The following is a 23,492-nucleotide window of genomic DNA, read 5'->3' on the forward strand; positions in this document are numbered from 1 at the left end:
CAGCTCATGAACACTGAGAGAATTCAGGCGAATGCTACTGCAATGAATACCAAAAGTAGTAATTACAAGTGAAGAGGATTTTTTTCCCCTATGAGATCTCTCACTTTGTTTGGATAAAATGATTTTCACAAGAGTTTAAAGTTGAACTGCACAGATTTTGCTAAAAATGCAACGCCTGTTTCTAAATTCCTACTGGGAAAGGAGGGTGGTGGGAAAATCAGATATCCAGGTTTGAAATATGGCAATTATTTTTTTCAAACAACCCACTAGCTGTCTTATATACTTGGCAAGTTCAAGCCACTTGCTACCCCCACTGCCAGAGTAAGTTCTTTCAGTTAACATTTTGGACAAGATTTGGGCTGGTTTCTATTCTAATGCCTATCCCCTACAGTCCATCAAAACTGTTATACCTTCCCTAATCAGTGATTAACTCCTTTCCTGCTAATTTACAGTTGTCCATTAGCATACCATAGAAATCAATCACACATTAGTCTGCCCTTAGTGTATACAGCAGCATGCCAGGTCCATTCTTCAGGATGTAGGTGGAAAGCACGACACCCAGGGAGTGATCTAGAGGAATTGACCAGACAATGGCTCAGTGGAGAGCTTCTGCCCTCCAGTTAGCACAGTGATTCACCCTCGTGGGCATTTGCTAGATTCCTCAGTTCTCCTGGACGCCCAGTTAGCAGCACAGTGGCCAGAAACATCTTTTGTCTTCAACTGACCACACAAATGAGCCCACTCCTCTAGGCCTGGAGCCTATTGTAACTCAAAAACAACAAGGAGTCCTTGTAGCACCTTAGAGACTAACACATTTATTTGGGCATGCTTGGGGGTCACCTCCAAACTGGATTGTTACAATCTAAATTTACAGTGGGCTAATCTAGAAGGCCACTTAGCAGCTCGATCAGGTGCAGCATGCGTCTGCTTGCCTTTTCAGAGGGGCAGAATGAGAACATATCGCACAATTGGTTAGTCTCTAAGGTGCCACAAGTACTCCTTTTCTTTTTCAAATACAGACTAACACGGCTGCTACTCTGAAACCCGCACTGACTAGTGCTCTGTCTAGCTGCCCTGGTGCAGTAGTTCATTTCAACATGGAATTCAAGGTGCTGGTCACTATCTAATAAAGTCCTAATTGCTCAGGCCCAGCACAAAGGCAGTCTCTTCCACTAAGCTTCACCAGGACACCTACACTCAGAAGGTATGACTCCAGATAGGTTGAAGCTCAAGGGAATTTGGGCTGGGAGTTCTCATTAGTGGAACCTCTGGAATTTGATCCTACTTTAAATACATGAGTCCCAGCCTGGCTGTGTTTATGGCGAGATGTAAAATACATTTCTTGTTCTAAGAAAAGGAGTACTTGTGGCACCTTAGAGACTAACCAATTTATTTGAGCATAAGCTTTCGTGAGCTACAGCTCACTTCATCGGATGCATACTGTGGAAAGTGTAGAAGATCTTTTTATACACACAAAGCATGAAAAAATACCTCCCCCCACCCCACTCTCCTACTGGTAATAGCTTATCTAAAGTGTTCACTCTCCTTACAATGCGTATGATAATCAAGTTGGGCCATTTCCAGCACAAATTCAGGTTTTCTCCCACTCCCCCCCTGAATTTGTGCTGGAAATGGCCCAACTTGATTATCATACACATTGTAAGGAGAGTGATCACTTTAGATAAGCTATTACCAGCAGGAGAGTGGGGTGCGGGGAGGTATTTTTTCATGCTTTGTGTGTATAAAAAGATCTTCTACACTTTCCACAGTATGCATCCGATGAAATGAGCTGTAGCTCACGAAAGCTTATGCTCAAATAAATTGCTTAGTCTCTAAGGTGCCACAAGTACTCCTTTTCTTTTTGCGAATACAGACTAACACGGCTGTTACTCTGAAACATTTCTTGTTCTAGGCTTTTCAGTGACACCAGGTTCTGCAGACCCTAATATTTTGTCTACTAGCTGCTGTCTCCCATCCTGAGTCCATCCAAGCAAGTTGAGTCACCTTCTGTGAATAGCTGCAGAACACTGGAGTGGTGCAAATAATCTGATGATTTAGCTTCTGCCTGCAAAATGTTCATCAGCAGATCGTGATGCCATCATTTTATTCATTGTTCAAGCTAATCAATGTATTTGAGACATTTTTTTAAAATCTGGAACAGTTCTCTGCAGATATTTGATTTTCAATACACACTCTCTGAGTGATACTGGTAACTGTGATTAGTCAGACAGTCAGGCAAGCACTTCTTCTGTAAATAATGACACATACAGATTTAAAATTTGGTTTCTGCACATACTTGCAGAGACAAATTTGAAATTTCCTTCCCACAAAAATTCAAATGGATTGCTCAGACTTTCAAGGAAAGCAAACACAAAGTGGGCAAGGACATGGCTGAAGTTTATTTTAAAATATTTATCAATTTAAAAAATTAGTTTGATTTTTGCATGATATGCCCAGTTACACAACCCGTGCTTCCCTTCTTGTGGTGTTGGTTTCCATTCTAATTGGGATAAAATGCACCTAGGCATAGTGATAGATGCCTCCCAAATACTTGCAATAATAATAGTAGAATTCATTATTTTATCTTCTTAGCTTCTTGCCATAGAGGTGAACACTCCTGAGAAGTTTAGCTCAACGGCGGATATAGTGATACGTCTCTTGGACACCAATGACAATGTCCCAAAGTTCTCATCTGATTATTACATTGCCAGGATTCCAGAGAATTCCCCAGGAGGGTCCAATGTAGTGGCTGTAACAGTAAGCTTTATTCAGTCTTCCAGAGATATATCTGATCTAACTATCTGTCTATGGAAACTGCCAAAGTATGTCAGTGGCTCTGTCCTCATAATAACTTCTTATTCTTTATGTGCTCTCTTCTACTCCCATGTTGAAGTCAATGGGAGTTTTGTCATTGACCTCAACACGGGTGGGAGTCATTCCTGTGTTTGCTGGCTGCTCACCTGCTGAAACATCTTTCAATCAATGAGTAAAAGAATGCCTGCTCCTGCAGTCTCATAACTAAGTGCATTTGGGATAAAGGCAATATGGACTCACAACTATCCCCATACCCAGAGTAGCAGTATATTAAGCTCTAATGTGTAGAGCCACTCAGTGTCTGACATTATGTTAGCACACAATGCTCAGCAAGGTAGCTGTTGTTTCAGCAAAGCATTTTCAAACAATGTGTCTGAAGTGCCATTTTTATTTTATTGTATTTGTTTTTTAAGCCATAAAAATGTCACACACTTCAGCTGAAAGATGTGATAGCTGAGTGAGGCTGGCATTGTTGTAAGAAAGACTTGGATTGGATTGAGGGTGAACAAAAAGAAAAGGAAAATGGCTGCTAGTGAATTTCTAGACCCATCTTCCATAGATTGCAAAGGTGACATGATTGCTACATGCATAATTATGGTGCTCACGAGCAAGACTATAAAAATGCACCAGAATTGGAAAAGAATGACCCCAATGTAAGAATTGCTTTCATGTGTTCAGAAATGGGAAGAGATTGCTTATACATTTACCAATATCTCACACTGCCAGAGGAAGGAAAGCAAAATGTTACAGAGACCCTGTGAGCACTGAAGAAACGTTTCCAGCCCAAAAGGAATGTTATACATCTGTTTAATACAACCACTAGAGTCAGAGCGAGAACCCATAGTTCAGTATGTCACACAAAGCTGAGGCAGTCAAAAGCCACGTGTTAATCTGAGAGTGATACAAGATCACATAGTGCTGGGCACCAGAGACATAGATGCCTGAGGCAGGATGCTAAGGGAGCCCAAACTAAGTCCTACCATGTGCTGCAGAAGTAGTGAAATGACACAAATGCTCCTGGAAGTACTAACTGCAGATCCTGGAGGTGAAAACACTAAACTCTATGTAGGGAAGAACATCAAAACAAGAAAGAAGAGGCTCACCATAGGACACACTGGCATCAAGGCAGCACAGCATAGAGATTATGATGTTCCTTATTGTAGCAGTCAGAAGAAGAACAGTGTCCAACACTGAGGTGGTCTGCAGAAAATGTTTTAAAAAAAAAAACATTTTGCAAAAGCAGCAAAATAAGGTCCTTCTGGTCAAAGGCAAAGAGGACAGTGAATCTTAACAGTTCATATTCAATACTAAACATCATGTAGGCACCAGATTAGTGCCAGATTCAGAGATACACCCAGCAAGCTGAGATACTGCGGGCTTGGAAAGTACTGCTCTAGCAGGATGGGTAGATATGAAAGATGTATTAGAGAATACTGGACTTCCCAGGAAAAAATAGCATGCAAAATGGATTCCAGTAAAAAGAACCCAAAGTTATGAGACCTGAGAAGTTGACAAGAATCCATGGTAGTTATCAGGAACCAGATGCATGTCCCCACTCCCCACAAGGCCACAGATGAGTTACACCGGCCTTGCATGAGTTTAGAAATCAAAGACATTGCTAAAGACTGCAAAACAAGCAAGAAATGTTTAAACAAGCAACTGAGGGAGCCAGTTATACACTCAACAGCACACCTTCCTACATCAAGTATCTCTGCATTTAGAGGTAGATGGACAGACATACTGATGTAACAAAAAATTCCTCATAGGTACCAAAGAAAACATAAATAGCTCCCTCTATCAAGTCAACTGCTTCTCCCAACCCTGAGCCCATGGAGAAACTAATAAGAATGAAGAACAAAGTTGCAACATCTGAAGAGATACCTGCAACGCAACCTGGGCCCACATGCACAAGAATGATCAAAACACCAGCCAAATTGAAATAATGTTATGTACAAATATCAACTAAATATACCACAGCAGAGACACTTTTAAAAAAATCTCTGTGTTATTTAAAAGACAGTTTTGGCCAAGGACACTGCACTCATATTTACCTGATCTCTAGTAAAGTTTGAGAAGGAGTTGTTTGTTTGGTCAGTGCACTAATGCACTCCTTACTCCTATGAAAGAAAGGATGTTATAAGATAATGTCAAATGCCTAAGAATGGAGTCACCTGATAAGTATTATAGATTATACATATATATATATATTATAGTTTATACTGCTTATGTTCATGTAGAATGCTTAGGAGGTGGTTGTATGAAAAAGCTTTGCTGTATCACTCATTACCATTTGATTTTATAAGATTTTGCAAACTTCCAAATGCAAATTGTTAATGAAAGTTCCATAAATATACTGACAAAACATTTTAAAAGGGGAAAAATCTGTTTGGCATTCAGTGTGCTATTATTAGGTACAATAGGAAAATACACTTTACTACAGGTTAATAAATCAGGACTCTTTTGAATTCTTTTCTTCAGGCCACAGACCCAGATTCAGGACTCTGGGGAGAAGTCAAATACTCCATATATGGAACAGGAGCTGATCTGTAAGTAAAAAAGTTAACCTTTGAATACATCAAAAAGAGAAATCACTACTGACAAAATAAGAGGGTTAAGACAGCGGCTGGCATCTCAGACTAATGCATATTGAGATTATCTAGGGGGCCGGGAGGCACTTACCCTGTGTCTTTTTCCTGAGTTGTTTCTGTTAAAATATTTTCTCCTGCAAAAAACAGGCAAACACTTGTTGTATGAGTCTATGGTGTTTTACCCACATGCCCCCCAAAAAACATAGAGCAGCTAAGTGACAATGCATAGAATCTGTTCAAACTATCATTTTTAAAAAATACTTTTCACAGGAGGAAGGGTTTTTTGTGCTGGTTATTATTAAAGTTCTGTGGACAACACCCCACCCGCATACACACACACACACCCATTTAGCTGCAAAAACGGTGCCATTTCAACACTCAACCCAATGTACAGAAAAGACCAAAAATTCATGGGAACCATATCAACAAATTCCCACAATGTTCTCTGATGTCCGACATTGTAAGCACTTCTAGCATCGGTGGCTGGTAACACAGGGTATTAGAACTGTTGCTTGCATGAAACACTAGTCGCAGCAGGGCATGAAGGAAGGGAACAGGATGTTCACCAGGTCTCTAATAGATACCTAGCTCCTGCTTCCTGTTGTAGGATAGATGAAAATGAGCACCAATTTGATCAGCTCTCCAACCCCACCCCATTATTGCATATGTAATAATTGGCTGGGGCTCCTAGCCATCCTAAATATGGCCGGCCATCTCTCATGGTTTTGCTGAACCCCTGACCCTTATGACTTAAGTGGTTGGAGAGAAGAACTTGCAAATGTGTATGTTGTCCAGACTCTCATCTCCCTTTCCTGCAAAATTTTATTTCTTCTATAAATTCCCCACCTGGTTTTAAAGCTTTGTTCCCCACTTTGAGTAGGATGCTAATTATGGCAGTCAAAATCCGGAATTTCAGGGGTTTATTGGGAAATATCCAAACAAGGGTGCACATACAGGAGCTTCTAAATCACAGCTTATTTTGAGCTTCTCACTAAATCCTCAAGCAAGCTGTTAATTGGGTAGAAGCAAGCAAGCAAAGGCCAGCCAATGCACTCAGACCTATTAAGTTTAAAATGTAACAGCTGGTGCCAAAAAACTTCTGAAGGCTTGGGGGGAAAAAAGTGTGTGCAAATTTATTCTGATTCTCACACTCCTAAAGCTAAAATAGAATTTAACCAGGGAAATAAGGTTGCCGTGAGCTTTTTGTTTGTTTTCCTAAACATGGAACTTTTTTGGTTAAGGCACTGGATTGAGACTCAGGAAATCTGGGTTGAATTTCCAGCTCGGCCACAGACTTCCAGCGTGAGCTTGGGCACATCACTTAGGTTTGCGCTACATGCAATTCTTGTACCAATTTAACTGTTTCAGTTAGGGCTGTGATGTTTCTGCCAAAACAGTTAAATTGGTACAACTCCTAGCATGGATGTAGTTGTACTGGTATAAAGGTGCATTATACTGGAATATTCCCCCTCCCAAATAGGAATAGCAATGTCCGTATGTGAAAGAGTCGACTCACCACTGGCACCTCCTCATGGCGGGGTGTGGCATAGCAGCACTCTGTCCACTGGGGTCTCCTGCCAATGGCTGCTCTGCGGTGGCCTGCCTCTTCCTGTGACTTGGCCCTCTGGCCAGGTCACTTCAAAGTCTCTCCCTTTCTAGGATAGTTGGTGAACACAAAACCAGGGGAATTAATGCAAATAAACAGAGTTAGTGAAGGATAGAGAGGAGTGACTCCATCTCAGCATGTATCCAGATCTGGCCCTTCCTTCCCTCAGGCAGGGATCATCAGGCAGTGGTTGTCTGAGAAGCTACTGCCTTCATTCAGCACTTTCCTTGGGAGCTGAGGGTTGAAGATCTGTTCTTTTCCCTGGTCTGCCAACAAGTGAGCTGTTCTGCCCCCATTTTAAAGCTCCTCCTCCAGTCTGTGCCTCTCTTGTAGGTGTGGCCAGGTGGCAGTGGCTGAGCCCAGGCCAGCTCTTTAATCAATCAATCTTATTTTATTCAGGACATGATCTAATACATTGTACTTATAACCTGAATAAATATGCAGTTCTCTAATGTTTCTACACAAAGAGATCACATTTGGGAAAAAGCCATCACACTGAGCATTGCACAAGTACAAAAGCTTCTATGAAATGCAACTGAAAGGGCTAACACATAAAGAATAAAACGACACCACATAATAATAATTCTCTGTTTTTCAAAACAAAAAGGACAAGCAAAAATATGTAGGGCCAGTGATTTGGGATCTGTCAGGTTTTAGGTCTGTTTTCAGAACAGGAGAGACCTTGTATAAGGCTCCTGGCTGCATAAATTCCAGCATTATACCACTGCTCACATCTTTAAATACTCATTTGCATTAGACCATAACTGAACGGTACTGTACAATAGGCTCAGTTGTCAGCTAGGCAGAGTTCACACTCAGTGCAGCTGAGAAGAAGGTGGAGGAAAGCTGTCTCTAGTCCACGTTTCCACTACCTCAGTCCTGGGCAGAGGCATCCAATATAACTTAGAGCAGTGACCAAAGATCTGGTGAAGTGTCATGTACTGCATCTTTTCTGTGTCTGGTGTGAACCCCCACCCTCAACAAAGCCCTGCCCATCCCAGATGCACCACCCTGCATTGTGAGGCAGTGAAATGGGTGGCATAGAACAAGCTATGCTATCTTTGTGCCACATAAGGTTTCCCAATGTCAGAGGAAAACCGCAACTGCTTCTTTAGGGGGCCTATGTGTTTGTCAATTGACTGTTTAGCCTTTGGTGTAAGCCGTGTGACACCACTGAGCCTATGCAGAGACAACAAGACAAGATGTAAATTAACTTGAGCTTGCATCTGTTTTGGGTACCAGTATCTAACCTCAGCAGTTCAATAATCTAGACTAGGATGTGAGCATCCACAATGTGACCACTCAAAATGCTTGTTTTTCATGCATCTCCTCCAGATTTCTAATCCATCCATCAACAGGAATTATTTATACTCAGCCATGGGCCACATTAGATGCTGAAGTCACTGCAAAGTACAATTTCTATGTGAAGGCAGAAGACACAGAGGGGAAGTATAGCTTGGCTGAGGTATTTATCACTGTGCTAGATGTCAATGACCACTCTCCGGAGTTCAGTGAGAACATCCAGGAAAAGACTATGATCATCGGATCACCAGTGAAAATAGAGGTGAGGAATGAAATGATGTCTGAGACTTCAGAAGACACAGAGTTAGCACAACATCAAGTGCTTTGAATATCCTGCCCCTAAGTGTGCATACATGTGAACAAACACATTTGTTACCCTCTAGTATGTTTTAGTTTGCCTGTTGGGTGTGGCAGTGTAGAACAGAGATCTAAAACATGGACTGATAATATTTTACATACTGTTCAAAAGGGTAAGTGCATCAAAAGAAATGTCATTCTGTAAAAAAATAATAAACTCAAGTTATATCATTTAAATTATCAGTTTGCACATAGTGGGCTGTATAGTGCTAGATTTAAAATAAGTCCATCAGCATCACCATTGGCACAGATGCCAAGGAGTGGGTAAATGTGCATGGAGCTTGAAACCAGGCTACCATTCAAAACAGAAATCAGGTCCATTGTGTGGGGATACTTGCATCTGTCCGTGTAGTTACATTGGTTCTGTAATGAGAGGACTTCAGTTTCCAAGTAGTATATGTAATGGTCTGGTGTGGAATATGAAAAAAAATGCAGATGTCATCTACAGTTAAATGATAATCTGCCTAAAATATATATTAGAAAACATATATGATCAAGTCTGATGACAAGAATATGCATATGGTTGCAAAAGTAAATATTGAAGTATAATAACAAAAACAAATATAGTTTGGTGGTGTGAAGCTAGCTCGCTGTCAAATTGTTTTCTATCAACTTCACCTGTAAGTGTAAAGTGTTCCTTCTAGTCTGGCTGCTGGGAAATACCCACTAAATTAGTATAAGATGCCTGCTATTATAAAGTGAATCATTTATAACCATCACATCCATGGATATATAATATTTGGACTGACTTTCTTGTTTACTTTAATCTAAAATAAAATTGTTCACATGGAAAGGACTGCTAATTTTGTCATCTAAGGTCACACATTAATATCTCAGTAATCTCACAGCAGATTTTTGACTATTCCTAAAGTGTGCAAATACATGCCCAGGAACTTTTACATTCTCCCTTCACCCAAATTCATCATCAATGCATGTCTCTTTTCAACATTTCTCCTGAACAGGCTATAGATCAAGATGCAGAAGAACCCAACAACATTGTAGACTATTCCATTATGCAAGCAGATCCAGCCAATGTATTTGATATAGATCAAAGCACTGGGGAAATAAAGCTGAAGTCCTATATCAGGTCCCTGGATATCATTCACAATATCACCAAGGACAAAGACTGCATATGGTCTGTGGTAGTTCAAGCCAAGGACCGGGGCTCCCCTTCATTTAGCACGACGGCAGTGCTGAAGATTGATATCACAGAAGAGGTAAGCAGATATTGAAAAGAAGTGACCAGCCTTGGGAGATGTTTGGGTGAAACCAAAGAGGAGTTTCCACTCACACCATTTCTAAAGAGCACTGTTTAATATTTCAAGAGTTAATAATAGCCAAAAAATAAAATAAAATGCCAGCCATCAGAGTTTTCCCAACAGATTTTTGGTAGCTCCACAGTTTAATGCCTTTCCAGAACCCTGAGACCCAACCAAGTTCTGTGGAATCAGAGGCCTAAGAAAATCCTGACTGGAGGAGAGGGGAAAGGGCTAGGACGGGGGGGTTAGAATCTGTCTGGGAGATTAGTTCTTTTCATCTGATGTCAGACAGTTAAGAACCTATGTGCTCCTGAGACCAAACTTCAGTCGGACTACTACATTTCTGAGCTGTCGGTCAAGAGAGATGAAAGGGAACTGGACCAAAAGTTGCCCTACAGCTTGGAAAGCAGGTGATCAGAACTAGGATTCTGGGGGCAATCGAATCAAAGACTAACTGTAATCCATTTCTCTACCCTGTGACAGCAGCATGGCCCTCTGGGTGTAGTAACCTCCATAATCTCAGTGTGGGTAAAAGAAAGAGGTGAATGCATAGAAGGTACTTGAGAAGGCAGAGAACTCATAGAACGTTCTCCCAACTCCTCCAAGGAGTTCCACACTTAGCCACTGCTGAAGGACTATTCCTAAGAACTTTTAGATACCAAATTTAAGTTTTATAAATAATATATATTAAGATATATAGAGATCAATCTAAGGAATATCTGTGTGGATTTCTTATGACTAAAATATTTTCTTGATCTTAAAAAATAATTCCTCCTGCTCTGCTAAAAGCAGTGGGAAAGTTCCCTCCTTCTATCTTCTGTGGATGGGGGAGCTGAGCTCCCCCATGTTCCCTTTCCATCTCCCTCTCTTGAACTTGGGGAGGTCAGCTCCCCAGACCTCCCAGTTCTTCTCTCTGGTCACTGGCTGGCGAAAGGAGGTCTCCTCAGGTGAGAGAAGCTGAGGACGGAGTGGCAGGAGAAGCTGTTGATTGGCTGGTTATCTAAAGGTTCCAAGAATCCCTGCCAGTGGGTGAAGCAGCTTTGGCTCTTAAGAGAATGTGTGCATTTGGGAGTCCCCTGCCTGCCTCCTGCAGAAAATATCCGTCCCTCAGCAAGTTTCACCTCCCCTCTCAAGGTGCAGAGAGGGACAGAGAGAGCTCCTGCCACTTCCAGTTCCCCTGCCCCTCCAGGAGAAAAGGCAGACCTGCCACCAGCTTTTTCTTCCCTGGGCAAAATGCAGAGGCAACAGAACAGTCCTGTGAGTGTCCTCTCCCCTCCTGGAATTCCCTAGTGGGGAGTGTTGGTGAACAGAGGTGGGGAAAGTAGCTGGGAAACCAAGGGATGTTCTACATCCTGAATGTGCTCAAGCACTTTGGGCCTGCTCTGGGACGTGCAAGCTTTTCAGATACATTTATTCCTTTCTCCCCATTCTCTTTCCCATGCACCAGCTCATCAAAAAGTTAATACACCTCCACTTCCCCAACCATGATTACACAATCACCAGAAATGAGGAGCAATCCTTCCTCCTATTTTTTCTACATTAATGTCTTCCTACTAGCAACCTGCTGATACTGTGTATCCTCCATTCAGTCCAACTTCAGATAGAATGATTTTCAGTGTTACATCCCCCTAGCATTGCATTTATGGACTTCAGTCCCCTATATTCCAATAAGGTATCATGGAACTGGAAGGCGCCTCGAGAGGTCATTTAGTCCAGTCCCCTCCACTCATGGCAGGACTTAGCCCTGGTCTACACTCGGGGGGGGGGGGGCGGAAATCGATCTAAGTTACGCAACTTCAACTACATGAATAACGAAGCTGAAGTCAACGTACTTAGATAGACTTACCGTGGTGTCTTCACCACGGTGAGTCAACTGCTGCCACTCCCCTGTCGACTCCTCCTGCACCTCTCACGGAGCTGTAGTACAGAAATCAACAGGAGAGCGCTCTGGGGTTGATTCATCATGTCTAGACTAGACATGATAAATCAATCCTTGCTGGATCGATCGCTGCCCGCTGAACCGGCAGGCAGTATAGACATACCCTAAGTATTACCTAGACCATCCCCGACAGATGTTTGTCCAACCTGCTCTTAAAAATCCCCAGTGATGGAGATTCCAGAACCTCCCTAGGCAATTTATTCCAGTGCTTAACCACTCTGACAGTTAAGAAGTTTTTCCTAATGTCCAAACTAAACTGCCCTTGCTGCAATTTAAGCCCATTGCTTCTTGTCCTATCCTCAGAGGTTAAGAAGAACAATTTTTCTCCCTCCTCCTTGTGACAACCTTTTATAACAACCTTCATAATTAGCCCACGCAGGCAGAAGCTACAAAATCTTTGCACAGTGCTTGATCACTTCTTACATCACTCGTAGTTTTTCAGTGGTGACCAGAGTTACTTGCGAAAAATACTCTCAGATTCAGCCTGTGGGGGAGATTCAATTTCCAAATACAAAAATCTGCTGTGAATGGGTTCTCCTTCTTTTTTTTATGACCACCTCTGCTAAGTTTCTGTCCTGTTAGCACACTGAAGAGTTCATCTGGGTTGTCTCTCTTTTGTCTGAGGTCATAAGTGCTGGAAAAGAGTCCGTATAGCATCCAAAATCTAGTCTGGACAACACAATCTTAACCGTGTGGAAGAAACAGTCTTTTGTTAGGATCATGCACCAACCACACACTGGCTATAGGTGAATGTGTCTTTTCTCTCTTCTCTGTGCATGCACCATCTCTGTGGGTTACAGTGCTGTATGTTGAGTGACTTTTTTTTAACTACTCCCTTCTGGATGCAGAGCTTTTCTAACAGCATAACTAGAGGTTTCTCACAGTGTTAATCACACTGAGTAATTAAACAGGCATATTTTTCTGATTAACATTTACCATTGCAATTAGTGCAGGGCTGTGCCCTTCGTGATAGATGCCTTGAGGCTAAGTGCATCAGTAGAGCACATCAAAAAGGCCTTTTGCTCTTGGAATAATACAACAATAAAAAAAATCCAGAAGCTGTTTAATTTAACTGAGTCTGGTTTGGTGGAAATTGGTGTTGATTGGTGCCCAATGCTTTTCTTTATCTCCTATCCTTGCTCGACAGAATAAGAAACATATGTTGAAGAAGCAACTGTTTTCCTTTTTTTTCCATTATGTCCTGCTTAAAATTTATTCTCTAGGGCCAATATTTTCAAATGTGAGTGACTAAAGCTAAGCACCTAACGCTCCAGTTCTCTAGGGTGTTCCACATGGATAGATCCCTGCATACACACAGAACCCCATTGACTTCACTGGGACTCTGCAGGTTTATGGGGCTATTTGGACACAGCTCTTTGCAGTACTGGGCATAAGTCCATATTTAGACTCCTAAAACCAGTGGTATATTTGGGCATTCAGCAGCTTGGGCATTTATTTAGACTTCTGAAATATAGATGATGATGACAGAACAAATATATAATGGATAATATGAAAAAGTACAGGAGATAAGCATACACATTAGGCATGAGAGACAAGACAGGGTGTAATAAGGTAGAAATTTAAAATAGAAACATTTTTATATAGGAATTAAGAAAGTTTTTTTTTTTAACACCAGGATGATCAGGGAAAGAGAGAACCTACCACAAGAGGTATGTATTTATAGCATTAGTATTCATATAGAAGTTCTTAAAATCAGTTTCCACAAATGTAAGGTGAGGCTAGCAATCAATGAGTGATATGTGATATGACAATTTCTCTCACCTGGATTGATCCCTTACCTTTGGGAAAGGCCACTTATATAAGATTGTCCTTTGGAAATAGCTTAATGACGAGTGGTTATTATAAAGTGGCATGTAGAGAGATTGCTCTTGAACAACTCATTTGTCATAAGGCACATTATCTTTTATTTCTTTGTGCTTTATAACACATGCTAAGTATCTTTATACAAGACTAGTTACTACATCTTGAATGTATCCTATTGCCTGGGGAAATTGGCAAAGGAATTGTATTGAAGCTCAGTGATGCCTCATCCACCTATGAGTTTTCATCATGATGAGCAAGACAGTAGATGCAATGTTCCCATTATTAAAATAGAGATGGGTCTGAACTAGAACCCAAGATATGATCTCCCCACAATTTTGGGGAAGTTCGGATCCAGATGTAAATTTTGTTGTTCAGATTCATCGCTGTATCACTGTGCATTTAATTCCACACACATGAAAAAATTCTACCCCTGAGTTACTTAACTGTATATGAAAGCCTGATGAATTAAGTGTCAGATAAACCCTGCTGAGTAGTACATGACCTGAAATGAGTTCCATTAATTGTGAGTGTTTGTCAAAATCTATTCTGTAGCATGACACTGAAGGTTGCATAGTATAGGAACAACAAAGGGAGAAAAATTATATATACTGAAGAGGTTGCTATTTATTCTTCCTTCGTACATTAATCCCATCAAATGGGGTCCACTCCATTAGTCCACTCCCGCTGAAGTGCTCGTTCAATGCCATGTCTTCTGTCATTCCTCATGCTAATATATTTTTGTTTATGACATCCCACCACTTCTTCTGGGCTTGGCCTCTATCTTTTCCCTTCAGTCTTGATCGGTTGGACTCTCTTGCCCACATAGTTGTCAGGACTCCACTTGACTTGACCAAACCATCTGAAATGACACATTCCCTCATTTTTTCCTTTCTGGATGTTCTTTTGAGCATGTCTCAAACGTACACATTCCTTACATGATCTTTCTTAAACCACACATCCATCTCAATATTGCATTTCTATGGAATAGATCATTTGCTCTTGTTTCTTCTTGGTTTCCCAACATTCAGTGCCATGCATTAAAAAAGTATGAACCACCATTTTAAAGACTTTCCCTTTGAATCTTACCCGTATCCTACTGTTCCATACTACACCACTTATCTGTCTCCATTTGAGCCAGGCATTTATTATCCTAGCTCTAAGTTGGTCCTCTATTTTCCCCAGATTCTGGAACCCATACTTCTAGATACTTGAAAACTTTGTGGTTTTGATATTGTCTGCCCAGCTAGTTTCATGGATAATTCTTCAGTGTTCACAATATTAAAATAACATACCATATACTCTGTTCTTCCTCTGCTTAGTTTGAGCCTGTGTTTGTCCAACACATATCTACATTTATTAAGAATCCTCTGCTAGACTATCTTTCTCCTCACTGAATTCTATCATCTGTGAACAGCATGCACTAAGGTATGCACCTTGTGTGTGTACCCAGCATGAGGCTAAACAAGAAAGCACTCAATGTTGATCCCTGATACACTTCCACCTTTCTGATAGTGTTTTACCATGGGGAAGTTTGGATCCAGATGTAAATTTTGCTGCTTGGGCTCATCTCTGTATTATCTGAAAGTCATGAATAAATGGGATCAGCCAGCACTATCCATGTTAGCAGAACAGAGCTGTTCCAGAGGGATACAGCTTAAAGATGAAATTGATTAGATTCTGTCTGCATGGCAATATAGCCTTGAGTTCTGTTAGTAAATATTAACCTTTTTAGACCACTTTTTCTTGTATGTTAAATTAATTTGCATATTAACTATTATCCTAGTATCTTTATATTAGCTAAGAGTGTGTTTAAATTTTCAGGCCCACAGCATTAGCTCTTAACTTGTCAGTGACCTGTACTCAGGAATTTTTATCTGATTGAGTGCTGGGCTGTATCTAATTATCCTCAGCATCTCCAAGTCTGTGGAATATTGGTGTCCAGGGAAGAGACCCCACTCAAACTAATAAAAGTATCTACAGAAAAGTATGTTATCAATAAAACTGGGTGATTGATAAGGGATATTTGTTACGGCAGATGTTTTCTGTAAGGGACTGGGTGATGAATATGGAATAATTTTTTTTACAGAAGAGTTCTGAAATGGTTGAACCAGTAACCCACAGAAAGTTGCTTTTAACTCATTAAGAACTGTTGATTTCACAGCAGTTGGTAATAATGAGTGGGTTAGAGATTCCTTTTTTACTCATCAGTCAGATAAACTGAGGTTTATAAAAGAAATTTCATCACTAATTAGGAAAACAGAACACATGATAAAAATTAATAATGGGAAAGTATTTTCCCTCCAAAAAGGAGTTTCTTTGTCTCACACCCTATGAAAGGACAGAGGTTTGGGGAGTTAGATTGAGACTGAACCCTGTCAGTAGAAGGTAGCTACAGCAAAAGGGACCACACTACCCTCCCTTCACCATCTATGTCTTCTTTCTGTATTCTGTATAGTGCAGTATTAATCTTTGATTAATAATCTTTGATTAAATAATTCTATTTGAGCCTATTTGACAATCTCAAACCATTATTAAATTCAAATACACAACCGTTCATGTTAGAAGATTCAGAATTCAGCTCCCTTGAACTGTCTTCCCATCTCACTGAATTTGGGGCCTGTTCAGAGCATTTATATTTATAATAGCTTGCTTTATGCCAAAACTAAAACATCACTGGTTTAATCAGATTCAGCCTATATTGAAAAGAGTTTCTTTCCGATGTATTTGTTATATTCTTCATAATCTGCATGATTTAAAGTACATATGAGAAGATGGATTTTTCTAATTTCATATTGAAAATATTATACATTTTGCCACTCTCATATGTAATATACACATTTTGCCAATATCAGGACATTTACAGGATACGTGTATAAAACAACATGTAAAAATATACTGACATGGAATTCTCAGCCAAATCAAAATGGCATGACTGTAATAGTTGGGCGTTTAACCACTTATATAATCAGTTGCGGGTGCCTGATTTGCATAAGCACTCTGGCCCAGTTTGTGTGATTAACATACAGGCCAACCTTGGGAGTGGTATGGAAATACATAACCCCAAGGGGAAGGTCAGGAAGCATTTAAGCCCTGGAGTTTGAACATTTTGGCCTCAGACCTATCCAGCTCAGATAGGATTATTAAACATGAAACATCCCCAAGTTATTATACTGGAAATGAAATGAATTGGCCAATGAAAACTGGCCAGCTTTTTAATACTTTGTAGATCAGCACATAGGAATGGATATGAAAAATATTACTTCTCTGTAATTTCTTCAGTTATGAATATTAAGCAATAATATGGTGCTGTGTGTTTGAGATCTTCAATTCAGCTTGTACACATTAAATATATTCATACACAGAAATTAAATAATGCTAGTCCCAAAAGCTTCAGTAGTATTTTCACAAACGTGAATTGTTTTGCATGTTTAAATAGCCCAGTCTTCTCTAGTTTAAGTAGGAAGGAAGCTAGCCCTTAACAATCATTTCACAGCACATCAAAGGAATTAAAACACCAATTTTAACAGGAGAAGATTCTTTGATGTCTACTGCTGTGATTTTCACAGTTACAATGAGAAAACTAGCCAGTGAGGAGCTGTGAATAATTATAGGGCTGATGAAACATGGCAAAAGTTTCGAGGTTGCTAAGAGGTTTATAATAATTTTGAAGAATGGAAAGCCCAAGCCTGGAACAAGGTTTACGTTGAAAAGAATAAATAAGCTGTTAAGACCCACTTCTATTCTTTAGTTATTACCTACCTTTGCCTACTACCTGTTGTGCTGATGATGCTTGCACTGCCTTAGTGTTTTAGAAATAGTGGCATTGCCTATATGTCTGCCAATGACAGTTTCGGCTTGAGTCACCTTCACAAGTCTCAAACGGTAAGTAGTATTAACAGGGAGATATAGTGGGTGAGGTGATATCTTTTATGGGACCAACTTGTGTTGGGGAAAGAGACAAGCTTCTGAGCTTACACAGAGCTCTTCTTCAGGTCACTGAAGTTGATCCAGTAAAAGATATTACCTCACCCACTTCGTCTCTCCAATGTCTTGAGACTAACCCAGTTACAACTACACTGCAAAAAGGTATTATTAGTAGTCTCTTAAGTTTCATATTTGAACAGTGTGTATGGTGAAGATATATTACTGTGATGTACCAGGCTTTTTATTCCTGTCCTTTCCCATAGCTGGGTAAGGCTTTAATTAAAAGAACATGAGTGTGCCATATCAGATTAATATGGCCACTTGCATGCTAAAGCTAATTTTCTTGATGTTTTTCCATATGTGATACTTTACCTCACACATCCACCACTCCTGGTCATTCTAAAGGGAATTTCATTTTGTGTGTGCACCGATGTGAAGCTTTCTAGCTTGTGTAGAATGATATGAAGGAGAGCCTAGTCTGTTTTTGTTCCATGAGTTTGTATATGATGTAGATGCTTGTATGTCTATGGGCAACTCAGACCCTCATTCCAAGGAGCAGTGTTCTTACTTTGTTAGGCCTGTGAGGACACTCAGTAAGCCCTCACTCTACGCAGATGTAAGTATTGTCAAGGCGCTGGGGATCATTCAAATCACATGAATCACCAATTGCATGACGCTCTCCCATGAACATGTGCCAATGCTAGGGGAGAACATGAACAATGGAGGTGTGGGAAATAATCTGACTGCTCTAAGACAGTGGATAAGAATCTTTTGTGTTCATCATCTACTACAGTTCTCATGGCTGTGGAGCTGGTGAGGGATGGGCAAAATGTAGGATTAGTTCACACAGTTGGCAATTTTTATTTTAACTTGTATGTAGGATAAAGATTTACATCAAACATGGTTACCTAAAATTAGGCATCATGTGTCTCCAGAGTGCTATGCCCATATTTACAAATTGCCAGTTTCTTTGGAATATAATGGCGCACAGGTTGATAAGTTCTCTTATTTTTGACATTTCCAGATCAAGTCAAGGGTAAAATCCTATATTTTAGGCCTCAAGAAGCGTCCATGGACAATATTTGGAATTTGCATGAGTGGCGTCCTTTCCACCATTTCTGTAACAATGGTGATCTCCACCATCACCTACTGGAAAAGTGTGAAAAGATCCCGACTTCATCCTCAGGGCAAAATCCGAAAAATTATACGGGGACCTCCAAAGCACTGAGTGTGCTAAGCTGTGAAATGAACTGTTCATTCATTTGTCCTTAATATGCCATATATAGTGCACATTAGCTCTTATTTAGTTTTTTTTTAAACAAACATCTTGTTCTACTCAGGTCCATTACCTCAAACCGTTTTGTTATGTCTGTAAAAGAGTACTAGAAAACAAAATGCAACACAGATCTGCTAGAGACTTATTGTGTGCATTGCAATAAAAAAAATGTGGTTGCGTCAAAATATCTTTAATGCCATATTCAGTCACAGTCCCGTAAACTGTACCATGTGCAGCTCTTCTCAAAAGATTATGTCCCACTTGTACATTTCTATTGGGATTCAACAGTATTGTTCCTTCCTTGAAATTAATTCTAAACTACAGCATAACAGTTCAGCTGTCTGTTGCAGAACTAATTCTTCTCTTAAATACTCCACTATCACACAGGATTGATCCAAATCATTGCAGTAACACCACTGTAAGCGTCAGTGTTTGGCTGTTACAGTACAATACTATAGGGATTTCTTTTTCTCCAGTTTGGTATCAAATCTAAATGACCCAAATTCAAATGTAAAATAATCAAATTGGTTATTTATTTATTTTTTTACAAAAAGACAACTTATCTTGGTCCACCCTCATTGTTACATATTTTGGACAAATGAAATTATAGAATCTCTGTCTGTCCCATAGAGTAAGTCACATGTTCTCTTTGTACTCTTTTACAGACTCTTCACAAAGGGCCAATGGCCGCCTTTTTGATGCACACTAAAGATAACCCCATGAAAGCCTTAGGAGTGCTAGCTGGTGTCATGGGCGTAATGGTGGTGATCACAATCATGATCTCTACTGCCATGTTCTGGCGCAATAAGAGATCCAACAAAATCATGCCGGTGAGACGGATCATAAAAAAGAGACAGATCCATCAACCCAGGACGGTCAGGATGGAGTGGCTGAAATTCAAGTTGTCCAGCAATCCTGCCGAGAAGTTTGCCATTGAGGATGACACAAAGAGTCTGCAGAATGAGAACAGCAACAATAATGTCCAGGTGCCCTCTCTGCCACCTACTGCCCCAGCCCTGCCCCCTTCCCCAGTTTTAGCACCCAAGATAAATACCACTGAGTGGAGAGTGACCACAGTGTCAGGCTCCCTAAACCCCAAGTTTATAAACAAGCAGGGGAAGAAAAAGGGCCCCAGCAGCACCCATAATGCCCTGGTCTCAGAGCTCAAACAGAAGTTTGAAAAGAGGAACATAGCCAGTAACAACCCCCATTTCTAGTGCATCTGTAGCAGCCACTCATAGAGATCACATAGCCATGCAGTATATGGAGAGAGGTGCATGGTGTGATTGATCTTTTCCATTTCTTTCAATACAAAAGGAACTAAAAGCAGTTCCCCACTGCTACAGTCACCTGTTACTTTTCACAAGTATTACATGCTAATATATTTTGCAATGGAATTAGTTCACATATAATATTGGTGTCAGTTGCTAGAATTGTATTCAGATCATTTCTAAAAACTAGTTTCCTCCCTGCACTGTTTGACCAAGGTGCTAATTGTCCTGATGTAGGCCATAATTTTCAGGAGGGGCCAGTGATTTTAGGGGTGTCCAACTTGAGACTCTTTCAAGAGACATGATTGTCAGAGGAGCTATGCACCCCTAACGCCCGTTGATGTCAATCCTTATCAGGGCTGGAAGATAGCCGCCACGGTGCCTAAAACTGGGCATTTAAAATCACACCACACTTGAAAATGTTGACCTTCTTGTAGAAACAGCAGCATATCAGTATAGGAGGTCATTTTTTTTAATTTAGGCAAGCTGTTAGTCTCTGAGTAAATAAATTATAAATGGATACTAACACTCTTAGGTATACTCCACATTTTGCAACAGCTTGTGAAGTGATGCGCTTAGGACTTAAGTATCCTTGATCCTAGATATGAACAGACAGGCTTTGAGAAGTTTTTCCTTTTCATGCAGCTTACACTGGATTTTGCCAGAGCAGCTTTGACATAATGCTTTCCTCCATTTCCCAGCCAAACATCCCTGCCAAAAAGAAAAGGAAAGTCCCACTCATTCTTTCCAAAAACAGTTGGTAATAGGTCCAAATATGGAAACTGTAGCACCTGCAAGAGGTGGGGTTAGTGCTAATTCAGTGCTGCTCCCTGCAGGTAGGGCACCCCACAATGGTGGAGAATAAGGGAGAAGCAAGAGGTGATTAAAGCAGGAAGACTGAAATGTAAAAACTGAGCAAGAAAATAGGCGGGAAAAGTGAAAGCAGCCTCCTGGAAGTTGGGTCCATCAGTCAGGAACGTGTCTTTAAAAAAAAAAAAATCCTTTACCTAGATCTTGGGAAAGTCTTTCTAGCATAGAATGTTGGCGTGGTGTGACATGTTTCATTGTATATCATGGACTAATGTAGGGGGCTGTCAGGTGACCGTTTCCATTTTGGCACAAAACATTACTGTCCTAATTATGCTGCAGTTAAAAGGCTACTCTCATTTGCATCTGAAGCACCTAGTTTTTTCCTGCAGTTTGTAGCGTAGCAATAAAGGGTCTAACCTAGGGTTACCCTCATTCATTAATATTGTTAAAGGAAAGCTCTTTACTCATTTCTGAATGGGTGAAATTAACAATACAGAAGGGAGCAGGTAAAGCTGTTTTTCTGTATTCCTGAACTGACATTGAAGTACCATCTGCCTGCTTTGTATCAATCCAGCAAAGCAGCTGTAACTGCAGTTTAACTCGATGGTTAAGGCAGGTTAACAGTGCCTTTGCCTCACCTGTTTGTCAAAAGCAGCTGGCCCGTACTACTGAGTGTAGCACCTTGTTTCCCACTCCAAGGATGAGGCCAAAGGTGACACTTTTAAAACTTTGCCCTCCCGGACACAGGCATTATGTGGGAGATTGTACCACAGTGTGCTAATGCTATGACACAAACAGCACAGTGAGGTGGTGGAATCTAGGTCTCTAAGGTCAGGCTTGACAAAGCCCTGGCTGGGATGATTTAGTTGGGGATTGGTCCTGCTTTGAGCAGGGGGTTGGACTAGATGACCTCCTGAGGTCCCTTCCAACCCTGATATTCTATGATTCTACGTTACATTGGCCCAGAGATATTTCAGGCTCCTCTTGGTGTCATTGAAGCATACAGGGCTATGCAATGAAAATCAGGAGGGTGGCAACCCCAAGCCAGAAGAAGGTGAAGTATTCTGAATAACCATCTCTCTTCTAGCCTACTATTTTGTTGGATTATATTGCATCTGCTACTGACCTATAGACCTGCTGGATCTGACCTAGTTCCTGGATCCATGGATCCCTCCTTAACTCCTTTATCCCTAAACCATCAGATAGTCTCTTTTCTCTACATCTGTCATCCCTGTATGACTGCCTATTGCATCACATTTTCTCCATCAGGGAAGGTGAGCTGAGCCATCTGCCCTAGGGTAATGTCTATGCCACTCCTGAAATGACTCAACAGATGGTGTCATAGAGCACTGTGGTTCGCTATATGTTTCCTCCTGTCTGCCCACATCTCTCCCACACCATCAGCTCAAAAACAGCATGGCTTGCAGCCTGCATCTGAACTCCCACAGTCCCTAAAAGGATTGGAATGAGTTCCCTAAACTAGAGCCTCAAATAATTGTAAAAAATCTTGGCCCACAATCATGTATTGGTTCTTGGCAGCAGTACCAAGAATTATAAGTGAATGTGTAATCTTCAGTAGGCTATTCCTATAACCACATTTTGCTGCCTGCTTTTAGGCCCTGTTTAAAGCCACGTATTCTTTGCAGCAGCACAATGAGGCCTGTCGCACTAAGCGTCAGACCTTTGTGAAATAGCCATTTGAAGTCACTGAGTTGTAGGTTTGACGGTTTGGTGCAAGCAAGTACAATGAGACTTAGCTTCGCTTTCAAACTATTCCCTTTGGGTCGATCTGGCTCCATGCTAGAAAAGATACATACTATGTCAGATGCTTTGGCTGAAGCTCACGGTCGTAGATGTGCACGATAACCAAAGAAAGCAGTGGCACAGAAAACCCTTTTGAAATGCATTTAGAGCCAGTTTAACCAATTCCCTTGCAAATACATGATAAATCTTGGCTGTGATTTCCACCCATGTACACCAGTGTGATTCCATTGGCTAATGCCTGGTTTAGACTGGCAGGCAGAGAAGCAGTTCCATCCACATTATGAAGGCTCCAAACTATTACTACTTCTACTAATTTCTGGATACATTTCTCATAAAAGGAGGGAATATTTTATATTTCACTTTTTGAGTTGAGGCAAGTGATATTTCCAAAGGGCTAGAGATAGGTATACAATATACTGTGAGAAATTGCACAATGACGTACATAGTAGTTTAGGACAATGGGCCTGAATCTCTATTCCATTATATCCCTAGAGCGATGCTGATCTAAAACTGGTGTAAGAGGCTGGAGAGTCATATCTTATATAAAAACAATGAGGAGTCCTTGTGACACCGTAGAGACTAACAAATGTATTTGGGCATAAACTTTTGTGGGCTAAAATCCACTTCATCAGATGCATGGAGTGAAAAATACAGTGAGCAGTATAAATATTACATCACGTGAAAAGATGGGAGTTGCCTTACCAAGTGGGGGGGGGAGGCCTAAAGAGGCCAATTCAATTAATCATAGAATCATAGAA

At 40.7% G+C, this 23,492-nt stretch overlaps 1 protein-coding gene across 1 annotated transcript in view; it reads left to right on the plus strand.

Moving 5' to 3' along the window:
* The window catches only part of CDHR1 (cadherin related family member 1), a 52,619-nt gene extending 33,714 nt beyond the window's left edge, over positions 1–18,905 (plus strand). Inside the window, exons 12-16 of the mRNA XM_084632844.1 lie at positions 2,593–2,757; positions 5,293–5,360; positions 8,344–8,572; positions 9,630–9,884; positions 18,638–18,905. Coding sequence (XP_084488970.1) covers positions 2,593–2,757; positions 5,293–5,360; positions 8,344–8,572; positions 9,630–9,884; positions 18,638–18,841 — 921 coding nt within the window. The 3' untranslated portion in view covers positions 18,842–18,905. The remainder of the gene's footprint in view (positions 1–2,592; positions 2,758–5,292; positions 5,361–8,343; positions 8,573–9,629; positions 9,885–18,637) is intronic.
* Positions 18,906–23,492: the final 4,587 nt, after the last annotated feature.

The sequence above is a fragment of the Lepidochelys olivacea genome (assembly GCF_965140295.1).
Source record: "Lepidochelys olivacea isolate rLepOli2 genome assembly, chromosome: 7".
NCBI lineage: Eukaryota > Metazoa > Chordata > Testudines > Cheloniidae > Lepidochelys > Lepidochelys olivacea.